Source organism: Lynx rufus, unplaced genomic scaffold (assembly GCF_022079265.1).
Source record: "Lynx rufus isolate CCGP_SWC_20201006 ecotype Redwood Valley unplaced genomic scaffold, mLynRuf1.p SCAF_17, whole genome shotgun sequence".
Classification (NCBI taxonomy): domain Eukaryota; kingdom Metazoa; phylum Chordata; class Mammalia; order Carnivora; family Felidae; genus Lynx; species Lynx rufus.
Genome location: NW_025814831.1, coordinates 2,755,609 through 2,778,694, shown reverse-complemented (window position 1 = coordinate 2,778,694; position 23,086 = coordinate 2,755,609). Strand labels below are relative to the sequence as shown.

Sequence of the window (23,086 nt, the reverse complement as noted above, 5' to 3'; positions counted from 1 at the left end):
TCTTCACCGGGTTATTTGTTTTTCGGGTGTGGAGTTTGGTGAGCTCTTTATAGATTTTGGATACTAGCCCTTTGTCCGATATGTCATTTGCAAATATCTTTTCCCATTCCGTTGGTTGCCTTTTAGTTTTGCTGGTTGTTTCCTTTGCTGTGCAGAAGCTTTTTATCTTCATAAGGTCCCAGTAATTCACTTTTGCTTTTAATTCCCTTGCCTTTGGGGATGTGTCGAGTAAGAGATTGCTACGGCTGAGGTCAGAGAGGTCTTTTCCTGCTTTCTCCTCTAAGGTTTTGATGGTTTCCTGTCTCACATTCAGGTCCTTTATCCATTTTGAGTTTATTTTTGTGAATGGTGTGAGAAAGTGGTCTAGTTTCAACCTTCTGCATGTTGCTGTCCAGTTCTCCCAGCACCATTTGTTAAAGAGACTGTCTTTTTTCCATTGGATGTTCTTTCCTGCTTTGTCAAAGATGAGTTGGCCATACGTTTGTGGGTCTAGTTCTGGGGTTTCTATTCTATTCCATTGGTCTATGTGTCTGTTTTTCTGCCAATACCATGCTGTCTTGATGATTACAGCTTTGTAGTAGAGGCTAAAGTCTGGGATTTTGATGCCTCCTGCTTTGGTCTTCTTCTTCAAAATTACTTTGGCTATTCGGGGCCTTTTGTGGTTCCATATGAATTTTAGGATTGCTTGTTCTAGTTTCGAGAAGAATGCTGATGCAATTTTGATTGGGATTGCATTGAATGTGTAGATAGCTTTGGGTAGTATTGACATTTTGACAATATTTATTCTTCCAATCCATGAGCAGGGAATGTCTTTCCATTTCTTTAAATCTTCTTCAATTACCTTCATAAGCTTTCTATAGTTTTCAGCATACAGATCTTTTACATCTTTAGTTAGATTATTCCTAGGTATTTTATGCTTCTTGGTGCAGTTGTGAATGGGATCAGTTTCTTTATTTGTCTTTCTGTTGCTTCATTGTTAGTGTATAAGAATGCAACTGATTTCTGTACATGGATTTTGTATCCTGCAACTTTGCTGAATTCATGTATCAGTTCTAGCAGACTTTTGGTGGAGTCTATCGGATTTTCCATGTATAATATCATGTCATCTGTGAAAAGCGAAAGCTTGACTTCATCTTTGCCAATTTTGATGCCTTTGATTTCCTTTTGTTGTCTGATTGCTGATGCTAGAACTTCCAGCACTATGTTAAACAACAGCGGTGAGAGTGGGCATCCCTGTCGTGTTCCTGATCTCAGGGAAAAAGCTCTCAGTTTTTCCCCGTTGAGGATGATGTTAGCTGTGGGCTTTTCATAAATGGCTTTTATGATCTTTAAGTATGTTCCTTCTATCCTGACTTTCTCAAGGGTTTTTATTAAGAAAGGGTGCTGGATTTTGTCAAAGGCCTTTTCTGCATTGATTGACAGGATCATATGGTTCTTCTCTTTTTTTTTGTTAATGTGATGTATCACGTTGATTGATTTGCGAATGTTGAACCAGCCCTGCATCCCAGGAATGAATCCCACTTGATCATGGTGAATAATTCTTTTTATATGCCGTTGAATTCGATTTGCTAGTATCTTATTGAGAATTTTTGCATCCATATTCATCAGGGATATTGGCCTGTAGTTCTCTTTTTTTACTGGGTCTCTGTCTGGTTTAAGAATCAAAGTAATACTGGCTTCATAGAATGAGTCTGGAAGTTTTCCTTCCCTTTCTATTTCTTGGAATAGCTTGAGAAGGATAGGTATTATCTCTGCTGTAAACGTCTGGTAGAACTCCCCTGGGAAGCCATCTGGTCCTGGACTCTTATTTGTTGGGAGATTTTTGATAACCGATTCAATTTCTTCGCTGGTTATGCGTCTGTTCAAGCTTTCTATTTCCTCCTGATTGAGTTTTGGAAGAGTGTGGGTGTTTAGGAGTTTGTCCATTTCTTCCAGGTTGTCCAATTTGTTGGCATATAATTTTTCATAGTATTCCCTGATCATTGTTTGTATCTCTGAGGGATTGGTTGTCATAATTCCATTTTCATTCATGATTTTATCTATTTGGGTCATCTCCCTTTTCTTTTTGAGAAGCCTGGCTAGAGGTTTGTCAATTTTGTTTATTTTTTCAAAAAACCAACTCTTGGTTTCGTTGATCTGCTCTACAGTTTTTTTAGATTCTATATTGTTTATTTCTGCTCTGATCTTTATTATTTCTCTTCTTCTGCTGGGTTTAGGCTGCCTTTGCTGTTCTGCTTCTATTTCCTTTAGGTGTGCTGTTAGATTTTGTATTTGGGATTTTTCTTGTTTCTTGAGATAGGCCTGGATTGCAATGTATTTTCCTCTCAGGACTGCCTTCGCTGCGTCCCAAAGCGTTTGGATTGTTGTATTTTCATTTTCGTTTGTTTCCATATATTTTTTAATTTCTTCTCTAATTGCCTGGTTGACCCACTCATTCGTTAGTAGGGTGTTCTTTAACCTCCATGCTTTTGGAGGTTTTCCAGACTTTTTCCTGTGGTTGACTTCAAGCTTCATAGCATTGTGGTCTGAAAGTATGCATGGTATAATTTCAATTCTTGTAAACTTATGAAGGGCTGTTTTGTGACCCAGTATATGATCTATCTTGGAGAATGTTCCGTGTGCACTCGAGAAGAAAGTATATTCTGTTGCTTTGGGATGCAGAGTTCTAAATATATCTGTCAAGTCCATCTGATCCAATGTCTCATTCAGGGCCCTTGTTTCTTTATTGACCGTGTGTCTAGATGATCTATCCATTTCTGTAAGTGGGGTGTTAAAGTCCCCTGAAATTACCACATTCTTATCAATAAGGTTGCTTATGTTTATGAGTAATTGTTTTATGTATTTGGGGGCTCCGGTATTCGGCGCATAGACGTTTATAATTGTTAGCTCTTCCTGATGGATAGACCCTGTAATTATTATATAATGCCCTTCTTCATCTCTTGTTACAGCCTTTAATTTAAAGTCTAGTTTCTCTGATATAAGTATGGCTACTCCAGCTTTCTTTTGGCTTCCAGTAGCATGATAAATAGTTCTCCGTCCCCTCACTCTCAATCTAAAGGTGTTCTCAGGTCTAAAATGAGTCTCTTGTAGACAGCAAATAGATGGGTCTTGTTTTTTTATCCATTCTGACACACCCTGTGTCTTTTGGTTGGCGCGTTTAATCCATTTACATTCAGTGTTATTATAGAAAGATACGGGTTTAGAGTCATTGTGATGTCTGTATGTTTTATGCTTGTAGTGATGTCTCTGGTACTTTGTCTCACAGGGTCCCCCTTAGGATCTCTTGTAGGGCTGGTTTAGTGGTGACAAATTCCTTCAGTTTTTGTTTGTTTGGGAAGACCTTTATCTCTCCTTCTATTCTAAATGACAGACTTGCTGGATAAAGGATTCTCGGCTGCATATTTTTTCTGTTTAGCAACTGAAGATCTCGTGCCAATTCTTTCTGGCCTGCCAAGTTTCAAAAGAGAGATCAGTCACAAGTCTTATAGGTCTCCCTTTATATGTGAGGGCACGTTTATCCCTTGCTGCTTTCAGAATTTTCTCTTTATCCTTGTATTTTGCCAGTTTCACTATGATATGTCGTGCAGAAGATCGATTCAAGTTACGTCTGAAGGGAGTTCTCTGTGCCTCTTGGATTTCAATGCCTTTCTCCTTCCCCAGTTCAGGGAAGTTCTCAGCTATAATTTCTTCAAGTACCCCTTCAGCACCTTTCCCTCTCTCTTCCTCCTCTGGGATACCAATTATGCATATATTATTTCTTTTTAGTGTATCACTTAGTTCTCTAATTTTCCCCTCATACTCCTGGATTTTTTTTTTTATCTCTCTTTCTCTCAGCTTCCTCTTTTTCCATAACTTTATCTTCTAGTTCACCTATTCTCTCCTTTGCCTCTTCAATCCGAGCTGTCGTCGTTTCCATTTTGTTTTGCATTTCGTTTAAAGCGCTTTTCAGCTCCTCGTGACTGTTCCTTAATCCCTTGATCTCTGTAGCAAGAGATTCTCTGCTGTCCTCTATACTGTTTTCAAGCCCAGCGATTAATTTTATGACTATTATTCTAAATTCACTTTCTGTTATGTTATTTAAATCCTTTTTGATCAGTTCATTGGCTGTTGTTATTCCCTGGAGATTCTTCTGAGGGGAATTCTTCTGCTTGGTCATTTTGGATAGTCCCTGGAGTGGTGAGGACCTGCAGGGCACTTCCCCTGTGCTGTGGTGTATAACTGGAGATGGTGGGCGGGGCCGCAGTCCGACCTGATGTCTGCCCCCAGCCCACCGCTGGGGCCACAGTCAGACTGGTGTGTGCCTTCTCTTCCCCTCTCCTAGGGGCGGGATTCACTGTGGGGTGGCGTGGCCCGTCTGGGCTACTTGCACACTGCCAGGCTTGTGATGCTGGGGATCTGGCGTATTAGCTGGGGTGGGTAGGCAAGGTGCACGGGGGCAGGAGGGGCAGGCTTAGCTCGCTTCTCCTTCGGTGATCCACTTCAGGAGGGGCCCTGTGGCAGCGGGAGGGAGTCAGATCCGCTGCTGGAGGTTTGGCTCCGCAGAAGCACAGCGTTGGGTGTTTGCGTGGAGCGAGCAAGTTCCCTGGCAGGAACTGGTTCCCTTTGGGATTTTGGCTGGGGGATGGTCGAGGGAGATGGCGCTGGCGAGAGCCTTTGTTCCCCACCAAGCTGAGCTCTGTCGTGCCCAGGCTCAGCAACTCTCCCTCCCTTTGTCCTCCAGCCTTCCCGCTTTCTGAGCAGAGCTGTTAACTTATGACCTCCCAGACGCTAAGTGGTGCTTGCTGTCGGAACACACTCCGTCCGGCCCCTCTGCTTTTGCCAGCCAGACTCGGGGGCTTTGTTTGGCCGGCAGGCTACCCCTCCACCCCGGCTCCCTCCCCCCAGTCCGTGGAGCGCGCACCGCCTCTCTGCCCTTCCTACCCTCTTCCGTGGGCCTCTGGTCTGCGCTTGGCTCCGGAGACTCCGTTCTGCTAATCCTCTGGCGGTTTTCTGGGTTATTTAGGCAGGTGTAGGTGGAATCTAAGTGATCAGCAGGGCGCGCGGTGAGCCCAGTGGCCTCCTACGCCGCCATCTTCCCTCTCTCCCGGTTCTGGTTTCTTCTAGCTAAAGGATACGCGTTAAAACGAGCAAAGGTAACAGGCACAGGGGGAGAAGCCCAGAGATGGCAGGTACAGGGCTTCAGCTGTTTCCTCCGCGTGGGCTTGGTGGGGGGGGGGGCGGGCAGGGCAGCTCTCCTGGCAGTCGTGTGTGACGGCAGGCGGGAAGCACTGCCGACCGGAGAGGCTCCCGTGGGCCTTGGTGTCCAGGGTTTTACCTGAGGGAGGTATGTAGGCACGGGGCGCCCGCAGAGCTGGCCCTGGTTACTTAGCGGTCGGCCCCGCAGAGGTCCCGCTGGTACTGCGTGGCAGGTGTTCCGCCATAAATCCTGTTGCTACCGCAAACGATTTGTCAGGCCCAGGGCCTCAGGCGGACAAGACACTCCTGTGAGGCAGGAAGTTCCAAGGGCTTTAAAGGCTGTGTCCCAGGAACCTAGTCTGTCTTTGGAATGTGCAAGGTGTGGGCAACCCAGGCCTGCTGTGTTCACTCTTCACTGCAGTTTGCAACATGCTTAACCTGTTTTATTTTCAAGGAACTTAACTCTTGGTTTGGTTTGTCAGTTTTACTGCGTTAGGCATTTTTGGGGAAGGAGAGGTAGAGGATTTTAATGGATCGATGTTTGCTTTTTTCTGTTTTTTTTTCTTTTTAATGTCTGTTTATTTTGAGAGAGAGAGTGCAAGCAGGGGAGGGGCAGAGATTGAGGGGAGAGAGAATCCCAAGCAGGCCTTGAGCCTGATGCAGGCGCAGAGCCGGACGCAGGGCTCGATCCCACAAACCATGAGATCATGACCTGAACTGACATCGAGAGCTGGATGCTCAACCAACTGAGCCATCCGGTGCCCTGCTTGTTTCTATTAATTTAGTTCTTTGTCTCTTGGTTTACTATTTTAATCTTCCTGAGATGGGTATTGAATCCATTAACATTTCCAAGTTTTTCTAATTGAAAGCCTTTAAAGCTGTGTATTTTCTTGTGTACACAGCTTGGGCCACATTCTGTTGATTTATGATAAGGAGGGATTGTTGTTATTCCTTCCTGTAACCTCTTTTAGTGTCAGTTTTCTCCTTGATGCAAGTGTTTTTAAGAAGAATATTTGAATTTCCTGATAGAGATATTTTTAGATCCCTTGTTTTGTTCATTTCAGATTTTATTGCATTGTGGTCAGAGAAAGTGACTTGTACACTTTTAAACTGATCATCTATCTAAATTACCTTATAGTGCAATAATGTTTTCAGGAGTAGATTCCGTTGATTCATCCCCTATGTATAACACGCAGTGCTCATCCCAACAAGTGTCCTCCTTAATTCCCCTTGCCCATTTAGCCCATCCCCCCACCCGTGACCCCTCCAGCAACCCTCTGGATGTTCTCTGTATTTAAGTCTCTTATGTCTTGTCCCTCTCCCTGATTTTATACTATTTTTACTTCCTTTCCCTTATGTTCATCTGTTTTGTATCTTAAATTCCACACAAGAGTGAAGTCCTATGATATTTGTCTTTCTCTAATTTTGCTTAGCATCATACCCTTCAGTTCCATCCACGTAGTTGCAAATGGCAAGATTTCATTCTTTTTGATTGCCAAGTAATGCTCCATAGTGTATATTTGCCACTTCTTTATCCATTCATCCGCTGATGGACACTTGGACGCTTTCCATACTTTGGCTGTTGTTGATAGGGCTGCTATAAACATTGGGGTGCATGTGCTCCTTCAAATCTGTATTTCTGTAGAGCTTGGGTAAATACCTAGTAGTGCAGTTGCTGGGTCGTAGGGTGTTCTATTTTTAATTTTTTGAGGAACCTCCATACTGTTTTCCAGAGTGGCTGCACCAGTTTGCATTCCCACCAACAATGCAGAAGAGATCCTCTTTCTCTGCATCCTCACCAACATCTGTTGTCTGAGTTGTTAGTGTTAGCCATTCTGATTGGTGTGAGGTGGTATCTCATTGTGGTTTTGATTTTTATTATTATTTTTTAATGTTTATTTTTGTTTTTTTTTTTTAATTTTTTTTTCAACGTTTTTATTTATTTTTGGGACAGAGAGAGACAGAGCATGAACGGGCGAGGGGCAGAGAGAGAGGGAGACACAGAATCGGAAACAGGCTCCAGGCTCTGAGCCATCAGCCCAGAGCCCGACGCGGGGCTCGAACTCACAGACCGCGAGATCGTGACCTGGCTGAAGTCGGACGCTTAACCGACTGCGCCACCCAGGCGCCCCAATGTTTATTTTTGAAAGATAGAGATGGAGTGCAAGCAGGGGAAGGGGCAGAGAGAGAAGGAGACACAGCAGTCTCGTGGCTCTGAGCTGTCAGCACAGAGCCTGATGCGGGGCTCAAACTCACAAACCATAAGATCATGACCTGAGCTGAAGTCAGATGCTTAACGGACTGAGCCACCCAAGTGCCCCTCTCATTGTGGTTTTGATTTGTACTTCTGTGATGATGAGTGATATTGAGCATTTTTTTAATGTTTATTTTTGAGAGAGAGAGAGAGGGGGGAGGGAAGGATAAGCGGGGGGGGGGGGTGCAGAGAGAGGGAGACACAGAATTGAAGCAGGCTCCAGGCTCTGAGCTGTCAGCACAGAGCCCAGTGTGTGGCTCGAACTCATGAACCATGAGATCATGACCTGAGCTGAAGTCCGGCACTTTAACCAACTGAGCCACCCAGGTGCTCCAAGCATGTTTTCGTGTATCTGTTAGCCTTCTGGATGTCTTCTTTGGAAAAGTGCCTATTCATGTCTTTTGCCCATTTCTTCCCTGGATTATTTGTTTTTTGGGTGTTGAGTTTGATAAGTTCTTTATAGATTTTGGATACTAACCCTTTATCTGATATGTCGCTTGCAAATATCTTCTCCCATTCTGTTGGTTGCCTTTTAATTTTGCTGATTGTTTCCTTTGCCATGCAAAAGCTTTTTATCTTGGTGAGGTCCCAGTAGTTCATTTTTGCTTTTGTTTCCCTTGCCTCCAGAGACGTGTTGAGTAAGAAGTTGCTGCAGCCTCGGTCAAAGAGGTTTTTGCCCGCTTTCTCCTCAAGGACTTTAATGGCTTCCTATCTTAGGTTTAGTCTTTCATTCATTTTGAGTTTATTTTTGTGTATGGTGTTAGAAAGTGGTCCAGCTTCATTTTTCTGCATGTTGCTGTCCAGTTTTCCCAACACCATTTGCTGAAGAGACGGTCTTTTTTCTATTGGATATTCTTTTCCTGCTTTGTCAAAGATTAGTTGGCTATATGTTTGTGGGTCCATTTGTGGGTTCTGTATTCCATTCCATTGATCTGTGTGTCTGTTTTTGTGCCAGTACCATACTGTCTCGATGATTACAGCTTTGTAGTATAGTTTGAAGTCCAAAATTGTGATGCCTCCAGCTTTGGTTTTCTTTTTCAGGATTGCTTTGGCTGTTTGGGGTCTTGTCTGGTTCCATTCAAATTTTAGGATTGTTTGCTCTAGCTCTGTGAAGAATGCTGGTGTTATTTTGGTAGAAATTGCATTGAATACATAGATTGCTTTGGGTGGTATTGACATTTTAACAATATTGTTTTTTCCAATCTATGAGCATGGAATATTTTTCCACTTTTTTGTGTCTTCTTCAGTTTATTTCATAAGCTTTTTGTAGTTTTCAGTGTATAGATTTTTCACTTCTTTGGTTAGGTTTATTCTTAGGTATTTTATGGGTTTTGGTGCAGTTGTAAATGGGATCCATTCCTTGATTTCTTTCTGCTGCCTCATTATTGGTGTATAGAAATGCAGCTGATTTCTGTGCGTTGATTTAAAAAATTTCTTTTTATGTTTATTCATTTTTGAAAGAGAGAGAGCACAAGTAGGGGTGGGCGGAGAGAGAGGGGACACAGAATCCGAAGCACACTCCAGGCTCTGAGTTGCCAGCACAGAGCCCGACGCGGGGCTCGAACTCACGAACCACGAGATCATGACCTGAGCCGAAGTCGGACTCTCGACTGACTGAGCCACCCAGGTGCCCCTGTGCATTGATTTTATATCCTGTGACTTTGATGAATTCATGGATCAGTTCTAGCAGTTTTTTTGTGAAATCTTTGGGTTTTCCATATAGAGTATCATGTCGTCTGCAAAGAGGGAAAGTTTAATTTTCTCCTTGCTGATTGGGATGCCTTTTATTTCTTTGTATTGTCTGATGGCTAAGGCTAGGACTTTCAATGCTATGTTGAATGACAGTGGTGAGAGTGGACATCCCTGCCATGTTCCTGAGCTTAGGGGGAAAGCTTTCAGTTTTTCCCCATTGAGGGTGATATTCGCGGTGGGTCTTTTGTATATGGCTTTTATGATTTGAGGTTTGATCCTTCTATCCCCACTTTCTTGAGGGTTTTTATCAAGAAAGGATGCTGTGTTTTGTGAAATGCTTTCTCTTCATCTCTTGAGAGGATCATGTGGTTCTTGTCCTTTATTTTATTGATGTGATGTATCACATTGGTTGTTTTGCGGGTATTGAACCAGCCCTGCATCCCAGGTATAAATCCCACTTGGTCATGGCTAATAATTCTTTTAAGGTATTGTTGAATCTGGTTGACTAGTATCTTGTTGAGGATTTTTGCATCTGTGTTCATCAGGGAAATTGGTCTGTAGTTCTCCTTTTTAGTGGGGTCTCTGGTTTTGGAATCAAGGTAATGCTGGCTTCATAGAAAGGGTTTGGAAGTTTTCCTTCCATTTCTATTTTTTGGAACAGCTTCAAGAGAATAGGTGTTAACTCTTCTTTAAACGTTTGATAGAATTCTCCTGGAAAGCCATCTGTCCCTGGACTCTTGTTTTTTGGGAGATTTTTGATTACTAATTAGATTTCTTTACTGGTTATCGGTCTGTTCAAATTTTCTATTTCTTCCTGTTTCAGTTTTGGTAGTGTATATGTTTCTAGGAATTTGTCCATTTCTTCCAGATTGCCCATTTTGTTGGCGTATAATTGCTCATAATATTCTCTTGTTATTGTTTGTATTTCTGCTGTGCTGGTTGTGATCTCTGCTCTTTCATTCTTGATTTTATGTATTTGGGTCCTTTTTCTTTTTGATCAAACTGGCTAGGGGTTTATAAAATTTTGTTAATTCTTTCAAAGAACCAGCTCCTGGTTTCATTGATCTGTTTACTGTTTTTTTTTTTTTTTTTGGTATGTTTCGATAGCAGTAATTTCTTTTCTGATCTTTATTATTTCGTGTCTTCTGCTGGTTTTGGGTTTTATTTGCTGTTCTTTTTCCAGCTCTTTAAGGTTTAAGGTTAGGTTGTGTATCTGAGACATTTCTTCCTTCTTTAGGAAGGTCTGGATTGCTATATACTTCCCTCTTATGACTGCCTTTGCTGCGTCCCCGAGGTTTTGGCCTGCGGTGTTATCATTTTCATTGGCTTCCATGTATTTTTTAATTTCCTCTTTAACTTCTTGGTTAACCCATTCATTCTTTAGTAGGATGTTCTTTAATCTCCGAGCATTTGTTGTCTTTACAAATTTTTTCTTGTGGTTGATTTTGAGTTTTATAGCGTTGTGATCTGAAAATATGCATGGTATGATTTTGACCTTTTTGTACTTGTTGAGGGCTGATTTGTGTTCCAGTGGTGATCTGTTCTGGAAAATGTTCCATGTGCATTCGAGAAGAATGCGTATTCTGCTGCTTTAGGATGAAATGTTCTGAATATATCTGTTAAGTCCATCTCATCCAGTGTGTCATTCAAAGCCATTGTTTCTTTGTTGATTTTATGCTTAGATGATCTGTCCATTGCTGTAGGTGGGGTGTTGAAGTCCCTTATGGTATTATTGTCAATGAGTTTCTGTATGTGTGTGATTCATTGATTTATATTTTTAGGGCTTTCCACGTTGGGGCATAAATGTTTACAATTGTTAGATCTTCTTAGTGGATAGACCCCTTAATTATGATATAATGCCTGTGTTCATCTCTTGTTACAGTCTTTATTTTACAACCTAGATTGTCATATAAGTATGGCTACTCTGTCATTTTTTGGGGCAACCATTAGCATGATAGATGGTTCTCCATCCCCTTAGTTTCAATCTGAATGTGCCTTTAGGTCTAAAATGGGGCTCTTGTAAACAGCATATAGATGGATCTTGTTTTCTTATCTGTTCTGTTACCATGTGTCTTTTGATTGGAGCATTTAGTCCACTGACATTTAGAGTGAGTACCGAAAGATATGAATTTATTGCCATTTTGTTGCCTGTAGAGTTGGGAGTTTCTGGTGATGTTCTCTAGTCCTTTCTAGTCTTTGTTGCTTTTGGTCTTTTTTGTTTTCCTTTGTCTTTTCTCCCCTCAGAGAGTCCCCTGTAAAATTTCTTGCAGGGCTGGTTTAGTGGTCACGAAGTCCTTTAAATTTTGTCTGGGAAACTTTTTGAATGACAGCCTTGCTGGATAAAGAATTCTTGGCTGCATGTTTTTCCAGTTCAGCACGTTGAATATATTCTGCCACTCCTTTCTGGCCTGCCGAGTTTCTGTGGATAGGTCTGCTGTGAACCTGATCTGTCTTCCCTTGTAAGTGAAGGACTCTTTTTCCCTTGCTGCTTTCATGATTCTTTCTTTGCCTGAGTATTTTGTGAATTTGACTATGATATGCCTTATTCATGGTCAGTCTAATGGGAGTTCTCTGTGCTTCCTGGATTTTGATGTCTGTGTCTTTCCCCAGATTAGGAAAGTTTTTGGTTATGATTTGCTGACATAAATCTTCTACCCCTTTTTCTCTCTATTCATCTTCTGAGACTACTATGATTCGGATGTTATTCCTTTTTAATGAGCTACTGAGTTCTCCAGTTCTTACATCATGCTCTTTTGCCTTAGTTTCCCTCTTTTTTCTGCTTCATCATTCTCCATAATTTAGTCTTCTGTATCATTAATTCACTGCTCTGCTTCATCCATCCTTGACGCTGTGGCAGCCATTTGAGATTGCATCTCATTTCATTTTTAATTTCATCCTGACTAGATTTGACTTCTTTTATCTCCACAGAAAGGGATTTTATGGTTTTTTCAACTCCACCTAGTATTCTTATTATAGTGACTCTAAATTCTGGTTCAGACATCGTGTTTATATCTGTGTTGATTAAGCCCCTGGCTGTCATTTCTTCCTGTTCTTTCTTTTGGGGTGAATTCCTTCTTTTCGTCATTTTGGAGGAAGAAGAAGAAGAAAGTAAAAATTAGGGGCGCCTGGGTGGCTCATTCGGTTGGGTGTCCACTTTGGCTCAGGTCATGATCTCGCGGTTCATGGGTTCAAGCCCCACGTCGGGCTCTATGCTGACAGCTCAGAGCCTGGAGCCTGCTTCAGATTCTGTGTCTCCCTCTCTCTGTTCCTCGCCCGCTCGCAGTCTGTCTCTCTCTCAAAAATAAATAAAGATTAAAAAAATTAAACAAAAAAGTAAAAAGTAAAAAATTAAAAATAGCACAAAAAAACAAATAAAAGAAGCTAGATCCTAGGTATGTTTTGGTCTGCTTGTTGAATGAAGCTTGCTAGAATAGAGAAAATAGGGAAAGAAAATAAAAAGAAAAAAAGTAAGAAAAAGTTTAAAAATTAAAAAAATGTATGTCATAAGATAGAATAAAATGAAATAAAGTAAAGTAGAATGAAAAAATACGAAAATTTAAAAATATAGTAAAAAAGTAAAAATTATAAAAACAGAAAATAAAAATACATTTTTCTCTTTCTGTATCCAAGAATAACAAAAGGAAAAGAGAAAATGAGTAGATAGACCAGCAAACAGAATGAAATCCGAATGAAATTATATCCAGTTTCTCCTAGAAGTCAAACTATGAAGCACTTCATAGTCTGTACACAGAGCTGGCCAAGAGACTTGTGATGTTCCTCTAGGACTTGGTTGACGCAGCTGGACAGGGTTGCTGTAGTGGCTCCATTCTCCACTAGGTGGCGTTGCTTAGCTTATTGGGGTTGATTGGTGTGGTGTGCATGCGCGTGTGTGTAGGTACGGGAAGGGTGAAAACGGAGTCACCCAGCTTCCCAGTCTGTAGCATCAGAACTCTTGTGCTCTCACTGACTGACCATCAGGTACCACTCCTTTGTCTCTGGCTTCTGTCTACTCCGGCTTCGACACTGTTGGTGACCAAGCTGTCAGCCTGCCAGGCAGCACCTCTCTCCCGAGTTTTATCTCAGATGTGCCTGTGTTTCCAAAACCCTGAGTTCTAAGGGCCCTGTTGCTTTGGCCTGCTCAGACCCTCTGGGGGAGTGTCTCGCTGAGCAATGGCTGGGAGCTGGCTTGCTCCCGGGAATGCTGATGGCCACCGTGCTGCTGCAGAGGCCTGGAGACTGTGGCTGGGTGTTAGCCCGCCCAGAGAAAGTTCGCGCAATCATGTAGCAGCAGCAATTCAGGGGTTATGGCAAACCGCAACACACATCTGGTGCCAGGCTTCACCATAAACGTCCCTGTTCCAACACCAGCAAACGTGGCTGTTCTCTGGGGCCCACTGGGACCTTTCCCGGTGGGGAGGCCACACAGCCTCAACCAAGTGTCCTCCCAGCAGGGGAACTGCCTCTCCCCATGTGGCCCGAGGACCCTTGGACCTTGCTGTCTGCTCCCAGGGGATTCATCCTTTCCACCAGAGCACCACTAGCTGCAGAATTTCCGACCCTGCACTCCCCTGCTTATGGAGTGTAATGGTGTTGTGAAACCCTCTCCTTTTTCCTTTTTCTCTTTTTTGTTCAGTCTCTTGGGGCTGTTTCCACTCTTCTCTTTCCCTCCAGCTGCTTTTGAGGGGGGTGCTTTTCCTGTACTCTCCCCCCATCTCTGTCCTCTCTCCACAACTCAGAAGCTCTACCCTCAGAAGCTTCTCTCTCCCCCAGTTCACCAATCCATGCCGCGTACCTGCTGAGTTCTGTGGCTGAAGTTACGCAGATTGTTTTGTTAATCCTCAGATCAGTTTTCTAGGTGTGCAAGATGGTTTGGTGCTGATCTAGCTGCATTTCAGGGATGAGAGAAGTAGAGAACTTCCGTGCTCCTCTGCCGTCTGCTAAACTGATTTTTAACTAAAGAAGTCATATGTCATGACGGCCTTAAGAAAGGTTTCAGGAGGGGGCACCTGGGTGGCTCAGTCAGTTAAGTGTCCGACTCTTGCTCTCAGTTTCATGAGTTTGAGCCCCACGTCTGCCTCTGTGCTGACAGCTGGAAGCCTACTTGGGTTTCTCTCTTCCTGTCTCCTTCTCTGCCCCTCCCCCACTCACCGTCTCTGTCTCAAAATAAATAACATTAAAAAAAAAGAAAGGTTTCAGGAACATGGAAGTGCATTGGTTACCATGGGGGTGATGGGCTTGGTCCTACGTGTCGTAGGCTTTTTGCACATCCTCACAGAACACAGCTTTTAAGTTTTTCTATCTTTCCAATTCTTCTTAGTTGTTTTCTCCAGTTAATGTTCACATCTGTGTGGTTTTTTTACTTTTTTAGTTTATTAAGATAATTTTGTGGTAAATTAATTTATGAACAATTTACAGATATTTATTGTTGTGTGTTCCTTTGTGTCTGTGTATTGAAGTTTGATGTTCTGTGTGAGATGGTTTTTATCGCAATTGGGTGATTTTTTTTTTGTTCAGAGCAACTGTTGAACCGTTGGTCACTTAAGCTTGTTTTTAATTACAAAAGCAATACATGTTCATGGTGGGGGTTCAGAGGCATGTGAGGGACTAAAGCAGAGGAGATGGTTCTGGTTACCTGCTCTTCCTATGCCCACAGGGCATTGTGGGTGCATGTTTGCAGTGTGTGTGTGTGTGTGTGTGTGTGTGTGTGTGTGTGTGTGTTTGCACGCTTGCACACTTATAGATTGGGATCATGAGGCATATATGGTTTTATGTCCTGGTATTTCTTTTTTTATGTTTATTTGTTTATTTTGAGGGGTGGCGCAGGGAGAGAGAATCCCAAGCAGGCCCCGTGCTGTCAGTGAGGAGCCCAATGCGGAGCTCGATCCCATGACCCTGGGATCATGACCTGAGCCGATTCAAGAGTTGGACGCTTAACTAACTGAGCCCCCAGGCACCCCTGTCCTGATATTTCTGTTAGTGGTTATCGTTGAGCATCCTTTCCATATCTTACTAGTCTTTGATAAGGTGACTCTTTTTTTTTTTTTTTTTTTAATTTTTTTTTTTTCAACGTTTATTTATTTTTGGGACAGAGAGAGACAGAGCATGAACGGGGGAGGGGCAGAGAGAGAGGGAGACACAGAATTGGAAACAGGCTCCAGGCTCTGAGCCATCAGCCCAGAGCCCGACGCGGGGCTCGAACTCACGGACCGCGAGATCGTGACCTGGCTGAAGTCGGACGCTTAACCGACTGCGCCACCCAGGCGCCCCTGATAAGGTGACTCTTAATGAATTCTGTGTTTGATCCCATAGATGTATGAGTGCTTTCCCAATAGTGTGCTTATTTTCCAGTGTTTTCACTGTTCTGAATGGCAGGAGCACTTCGAGACCTCATATCTCCATGTGTTTTTCTTAGGTGGCTGAGCTGTACGGAGAATTGAAGAACCGGGTCTCTCAGTTCAACATGTACGTTGATTCGCGGCGGCCTGTCATGGACCAAGAATATGTTTATAAGCAGCGCTTCATCCTCCAGGTATGCTGGGGTTTCCTGGATATCTGTCCTGATTCTTTCTTCTTGCCAGGTGTTGTGGTTGAGAGCGCACGCACTCTGTCTTCCTGATATAAATCATGTCTCAGCAGAGATTTTAGGTCCGTGATGTTCATCCTGCTTTGGGGGTTAGGAAACATTCTTACCTTGCATAGCGTAGGGTTTCCACATCATCAGGCTGGTCATCCAGATCCATTGCTAATCTCCAGAGGCATGTTTCTATAGCACGCCAGCCATTGTTCCTGTTTCAGGAGGGCTCCTTGGTTTTTTGCTTTCAAGAAACTAAAAACGTTCTTCGTGTTATTCAACGTATATAGCTATTCCCTTATACTGAAGATACTAACTTTGGAGGCCGTGATCAAGTTAGCTTGTTGGACGGGACCTTACGGGGATTGTGTGGAAGGAAGCACAGCCTAGAAAAGTGGCTCCTGTTTCCACTTTGGAGTCAGGAGGAGGAGGACGTCTGTGTGCATCAAGCGCGTCGAATTGGGTTGACGGAAGATGTCTGCAAACAGAATGATGCCAGAAGACGGTGTTTTTCTGGGTTTCAGATTGCTTTAAGGAGGGAGAGTCTTCTGTGAGTGTTTGTTTCGAATGATATTTTGATTAAAGAAGGGACTCTGCAGAGTGCTTTTTAGAAGTGTGTATTGGGGCGCCTGGGTGGCTCAGTTGGTTAAGTGACTGACTTCGGCTCAGGTCATGATCTCACAGTTTGTGGGTTCGAGCCCCGCGTCGGGCTCTGTGCTGACAGCTGGGAGCCTGGAGCCTGCTTCGGATTCTGCATCTCCCCCTCTCTCTACCCCTCCGCTGCTCATGCCCTGTGTCTCTCTATCTCTCAATAATAAATAAATGTTAAAAAAAATTAAAAAAAATAGAAGTGCACACTGGATGTGTTTCTTGGAGTGTGGAGAGGTGCCCTTCCTATAGAGGGGAGTTTGCTGGGGAGCAGGGAGGGAAGTGTGCAGAGTCATTTGTGCCCTCACTCGTACTCGGCACTGTTTCCTAGCCCTCCTTCTGAGATGGGCTCAATGTCCTTTGAAGAAAGACTGTGTCTGGACTGCTGCTCTTTTTCCGGTAAAATAACCAGAATTGGGACTTTCGGCTCAGTTGGTAGAAGGTCTAGTTTTTTTTAATGTAAGCTCATTTTTTACCTTACAGCTGTTAACATCGTTCTGGGAAGAGATTTGTGTGTTGGTGAGACAGACTGATAAATAACGTTACTTCATGAAAGTACAATTCTCTTCCAGGTTGTATTGGCGGGTGCTTTTTACCCAAATTACTTTACTTTCGGACAGCCTGACGAGGAGATGGCGGTGAGGGAGCTGGCCGGCAAAGACCCGAAGACCACCATCGTGGTAGGCGCTCTGTTTCAGTGTGGCTGCTACAGAACGTTGTGTTTCTCCAGGTGTTTCCATTGTTACAAGTACCTGGTGGATTTTTGCCTCTCAGTGGATATCAACAGCTTGTTTGACCTTTTCACACACATCTACTTGCCCTCAGTCTTGCTTCCTTTTTTGCAGACCTGGCCTGGAAAGATAGCCTTGAGAAGTTACATATTTATGGCTAACTAATAATGTGCCCTTTTGAAGGATTTAAGACCCTTCTCCATAAGGTTAAGAATATTTAGTTAACAATTTCATTTTACACAAAGTGAAATGTTATTGGTTGTCAGATTAGGACTGTGATTTAAACTGATCCACAGACCTGAATGCCCAGTAGAATCACCTAGAGAGTGTTTGTTTATTTTTAAATATTTCAGGGCTCCATGCCACAAAATCTGAACTAGAAGGAAAGGTCTGGAAATTAACATTTAAATAATATGTTTTCGGTGAATCTGATGCTCAGCCATTGGCATGGACCATTGGACGAACAGCTGGAATAAAGTACTTGGGAACTGGACTTCCACTGCACCACTCGGTTCTATTATCAGTTTATACCTGACGGGGGTGTAAAGCCCTCGGTAAAGTGGCTGGCCTACAGTAAGCGCTCGAGCATGCCAGCTTTTTCCTGTTGGTAACATCGCCACGATCACTGAAGGGAGCAGGTGCACAGGGAGGGTCACAGGCGACTGAGTGTTGTGGAGATCTGGGACGAGCCTGAACGTTGCTGGTGCTCAGGCTGGGGGCAGGCAGCTGAAGGGAATTTTAATGTAAAAAGTGGTCATTAGTCTCTTATCGCTGCTGGGGACTCTGCCCCTGTGGGTCTTCAGGCCGGACAAGGCTCTTTTGTTTGGCTTCCTTGACTCGAGATGTGGTCTTCTCCCCTGCCCTGTGCCCGGCGAGAAGGATCCCGCGGGGTCCTTGTCAGGTTCCAGCTGTGCTTGCCACGAGTGGGGTTTGGGGCCAGACCTTTGCCCTCCATGCGCATTAGGAAGACCAGACGATAGCTCGTGTTGACTCAACCCCTACCTGAGAGGCCCTTTGTTACGCATTTTATATTCTGCTTCCCTGAGCCTTGCGCTGACCCCTCGATGTGGGGACTTACCCTCATCCTTCCTTCTTGTGGTGGGTGAGTCCTGGGGCGATTCCATACCTTGCCACTGGACGCTTGACCCGGCAGCTCAGGACCGGGGCTTCTCGCCACCCCCCCCCCCACCTCTTGCGGCCTCTCCTGGGGCCTGGGACCGCTGGTGCAGGGGCCCCAGGTTTCCTGCCCATCCAGAGCCTGGAACGCTGATCACCCAGACGGAGGGGAGAAAGCAAGCAGTCGGGGCCGGGAGGGGTTTGCAGCTCAGTGTGCTTGACTTGTGGCCACGGCGTGTGGTGCCCCTCGGGCCCGTGGGGCAGAGCTCCTGCTGGTTCCCTTCGTGTACGTAGGAGGGGTTGTGCCAAGAGACGTGTTTAGTCAGCTTGCTTAAAGTAAAATAAAAAAACAGCTTTTTTTTTTTTCTGTTGGACTTTTGTATTATTTTGGCAGAGAAAGAGTTAGCTTTTATTTAGCACGTATTTATTATTGAAGCTTAGTTACGATGTAAAAGTCATCAGTCATTAGGTACACCTGTCCGTAGAGTCTACATCTTATGGTTAAAGACAGTAAACTATGTTTTTGTGAACTAAAATAATGTGTAGCGGCTTTAGCTTGTGAACAGTTATGAACATCATAACTGTTTCCTTAGCTTCTACGTCTGCTCTGATGCTAAAATACTAATACTAAATACTAATCCTGCTTTGTGTGTTACAGTTGAAGCACATTCCTCCCTATGGATTTCTCTACCATAAACAACTACAGTCTCTCTTTAGACAGTGTGGTCAAGTCAAATCCGTTGTATTTGATGGTACAAAGTAAGTATATTTTTGCAATCAGCTGTAGTTATGAAAGAGCCGTAACGTTTTTAACGTTTGCGGGAACGAATCCTTAAAACTGAGTGTACGTAGAAATGGGTCTCTGTTCGGGCTGTTCCACGTGGCCGTGGAATGTGGCTTTGGTCTGTCTTGTTATCAGTCGCGATTTCTCTTCTGTTTCAACCGCGTGGCCTCCTAGAGCAGCTAAGCCGCGAGCCTGTGGGTCTGCTACCGACAAGGCCCGGTGACGCCCTGCGGTGCCGGGACGGTGCTCGGGGAGTCGCCTGCCCCTAGGTGGTCACGGTGCATCACTAGTGATAGGTTACTTTGTAGGCCGTGGAGACACCCCAGGATAGGGCCTCCCTGCTTGTAGTTACTCAACACACGTGTGTTCTAATTATTTTTGGCAGACAAGTACTGCGGACGCTGAGTACCTTTCACCTTATCTGAATTGCAGGTATAAGGGCCAGAATGGCCCGGCTCAGAGCGTCCCTTTGAGTTTTTATTTCTAGGAGGGAATGTTTGTGTGAAGAAAAGACTATGGTTTTAAATTGATTTTTAGTTTTAACATTGGAGATTTTTTCTGGTGGTCTATAAATTGTTTTTATTAAGCTGATGTCAGTTTGGTTAGTTTTTCAGACATTGTAAGTTCTGTTCCTGTGATTAATACATCGATTTTCATAACCTGACAGGGTCTCAATGCTGTCCACAGCGGTTACAGATTGAACTAGCTTAGCTTATAGTATCTCAAGTCTTCTTAAATATTCAAACACAAATTACACTGAAATTGTTTGTTTGCGGGGGGGCACGAGTGAGCAAGGGGCAGAGGGAGAGAAGCAGGGCTCACTTAAAATGAGGCTTGAGCTCACCCGACGTGGGGCTCGAACCCACGAACCATGAGATGTGAGCTGAGCCCATGTCAGGTGTTTAACGACTGAGCCACCCAGGGGCCCCTCAGATTACGCTGAGATTCTTCATCACGTTTACAAATCACTTATTTAAAACTGGAGCGACATGGCGAAGCTCTCTGTCCTGACTCCCCAGGCGTCATTGGACCTTGTTGGTAGCGGACCACCAGGCTCACAGCTTAGCCCCTTTAGGAGGTCACTCGGTTGAAAGAGAAGAGAAATCGCGTTTGCCTTGGCTCTGGCTCCAGTTGTGCGTGGGTGATCTTTGCCGGGTTTGAGTGGCCGGCAGCCAACAAGTCTGATCTTGTCACTGGGTTGGAGTCTGTGTCTGTTTCATATTCTTCCTGTCTGAGCCTTTTTTTGTTTTAATAGGTATTTTAATCCTATTTTACACGATTCCTTGTTTCTGGCTTTTTAGCCACAATAGCAATGTCATGTCAGTTACTGGAGGTGTAACTGTGCTCTTCTGGTTGTACCAGGAGCCGTCCTTGTGCATCGAGTGTGTAAGGACAAAGGATGACCCAAATCACTATTTGAGGGAGTAGAGGCTGTGTTCCTTATGGGGTCACGCAGGGCTTTCTTGAGCGAGGAAGTGGTGTCAGGCGTGAAGGGCCTTCGGGCACAGGTGGTAAGTTCACAGGCACAGCGTCTCTTCCCACGTGGAGCTTCCAGCCTGGCGGTGGGGTGTCAGCTTAGTTGTGGGGTTCCACAGACATTTGTCCGTCTCGGACTGTCATCAGGGAGGCCCAGGTGGTCAGAAGACATTCTTTCTGGGGCTCGGAGCAGTCATGGTCACTTGGGACGTTCCGAGGAGGTGTTTGAGGTGGGCGGCGGAGGTGGCTGCTGGGGCAGGAAGAGGCGCTGCTCCCGTAGGGGCCCAGCGCGAGCCCAGCTGGGTCTCTGGAGAGAGTGGGGTGCGCGCGAGGCCGGGGCGGAGGCCGTGTGGCCGGCAGCTGGTGTTGTGTCAGATCTGTGTGTGTCGTGGAGGTCGGGTGCTCTATGCCGGATGGTCCTTTGTGGCCACCTGGCCAGGATGAGGACGGATAGACGGGTGTGTGGAGACCCCCGGGTGTCGGAGCTGCGCCGTTTTGTAGGACGCGATCAGAGGACGGAGAAGAGGGGGAGCCTTGGCAGTCGTGTAAAGCAAGGTAACCCTTGACACCAAGGAGGCCACAGGTGAGACACAAGATCTCTTGGGCTTGGTTGTTGGTCGTGTGTACAGGACAAAGGGGATGGGGGTCCACGAGGGCAGGTCTTCCAGACTTCCAGACGGCATTGAGTGGGAGGGGGCCGTGAGGAGCGGCCCCCCGGCAGGAGGGGCGCGGGCAGGGGTCCCGTGGGCGGGAGTTCAGAATCTGCTGTAAGATGGGCATTCTGGAAGTGTGGCCTCAGTGTGAAAGGAGCTTTCTGAGGAGAAACTCAGGAGCCGGCTAGAGAAGGCGACAGAACAGGAGGGGAGCGAGTTGGGCACAGGCCAGTGCGCGTGCTCAGCGGGGAGTCCACCGGGAGGCGGGGGAGGAGGGCGGTGGGGGGGTGCCGGAGGGCGGAGGACAGCCGGTGCTCCCGGGGCAGCGGGCTCAGGCTGCAGACAGGCTGGGCGCAGGGCCGAGCTAGGGGCCGACTTTCGTCCCTGCCGGCCCCTCCTCACCGGCCGCGTCCTTTGCGGGGCTCAGACGTCCACGTTGCCGTGACGGTACTTGGAGGGGTCGTAGGTCTTTTTGCATGACGATGATGTTTTGACCCAGGGCATTCATGTACAAGCAAGTGTGAACTTGAAGCTTTATTTATCCCGGGAAATGCCCAGCAGACGCCCTCAGCGCATGCTCGGTTCTCCTCCGGCAGGGATGTGGGAGGCCTGGTGGCGAGGGGTGTCCGCCAGCCCGCCTGGGGGGGTCAGCCCGGTGCTGTTTGTGGAGGGGAGCATGGAGAGACTGACCTCTTCTTGATTTTCTGTCCTCTCTGTTTAGTTTACAGTAAAATAGAAAAACCGTGGGGGCTCACGGAGCCGTCATCCTGTGTTCGCTGTGAGAGTCAAGATTCCTTGGCTGAAAGTCTCATTCGCACTTGGCGTGCGTCCTGCGTTATGTGGGGGAATTCATAAGGGTGGCGCTCGGTTTTACCGAGATGACAGGTCCTTGTGATTTCTGTTTCTCTTAAGTGGGTAGTTTCATTTAAGGAAAACTTCTTAATTGTGGAATGAAGAGTTTCTGGTATTCTGAGGAGAGGTGTAATTAAAAATGTGCATCTCATTTTGAGCGAAATTAATATGCATTCAGTTCTCCTTTTCAGGTTCCTGAAGAACTGATTTTTTCTTTACGTTTGTGGAGCAGAGCCTTCGTGGAGTTCTCACGTAATCCGACAGAGAGGTTTAAAACTCTTCCCGCGGTGTACATGGCGATCAAGATGTCTCAGCTGAAAGTTGCCCTGGAGCTGAATGTACACTCTGCAGAGGAGATCGAGGGGAAGGTCCAAGGAGGGGCGGTTTCGAAGCTCAGGAACACAAGGTATTTTCAGAAGGCGGGCGGGCACCCCTGTCTGCCTGCTGTCACAGTCTCAAATACTGTCGTTGTTGCTTTTAAGGCTTATTTATTCTGAGAGAGACAGAGCGTGTGGGTGGAGGAGAGGGGGGTGGAGAGAGAATCCCAAGCAGGCCCTGCGCTGTCAGCACAGAGGCTGACGTGGGGCTCGACCTCCCGAACCGTGAGATCGTGACCTGAGTCGAAATCAAGAGTCAGATGCCGAACCGACGGAGCCACCCACGCGCCTCTCATTTTCTCTTTTTAAGCAAAGTGGAGTATTCTTTGTGGTCAGCAGAGTGGATGGTGGGACAAAAACGGAGATGCGTTGGGAGCACCCCGGTGCCGGCCCACACCAGCCACCCCTTCCTCTTGACGGGGTCTCTCCCTCCAGCCTCGTTTGCTACAGGAAGGCTGAGCTGCCCACGTGGCGGCCCCAAGCAGTGGCACTCGGCACTCGGCAGATGCTGTTGGGCGTATGGATTTGATTCTCTTGGACCGAGTTAAATCACCCTTCGGGATGTAACAGATGCCTTTGCTTTGGGTCACACTGTCCCAGTACCGTGTGGAGGAATTCTCAGTCATCATTTAAAAAAAATTTTAATGTTTATTTGTTTTTGAGCAAGAGAGAGCACGAGTGGCGGAGGGGCAGAGAGAGGGGGACACAGAACCCGAAGCAGGCTCCGGGCTCCGAGCTGTCGACACACGGCCCGACG

The 23,086-nt window shown here is 45.5% G+C and overlaps 1 protein-coding gene across 1 annotated transcript in view; it reads left to right on the top strand.

Moving 5' to 3' along the window:
- TDRD9 (tudor domain containing 9) overlaps nt 1-23,086 on the top strand; it is a 118,389-nt gene that overhangs the window by 66,129 nt on the left and 29,174 nt on the right. Inside the window, exons 21-24 of the mRNA XM_047080087.1 lie at nt 15,534-15,650; nt 16,913-17,020; nt 18,846-18,946; nt 22,185-22,358. Of these exons, the coding sequence (XP_046936043.1) occupies nt 15,534-15,650; nt 16,913-17,020; nt 18,846-18,946; nt 22,185-22,358 (500 nt within the window). The remainder of the gene's footprint in view (nt 1-15,533; nt 15,651-16,912; nt 17,021-18,845; nt 18,947-22,184; nt 22,359-23,086) is intronic.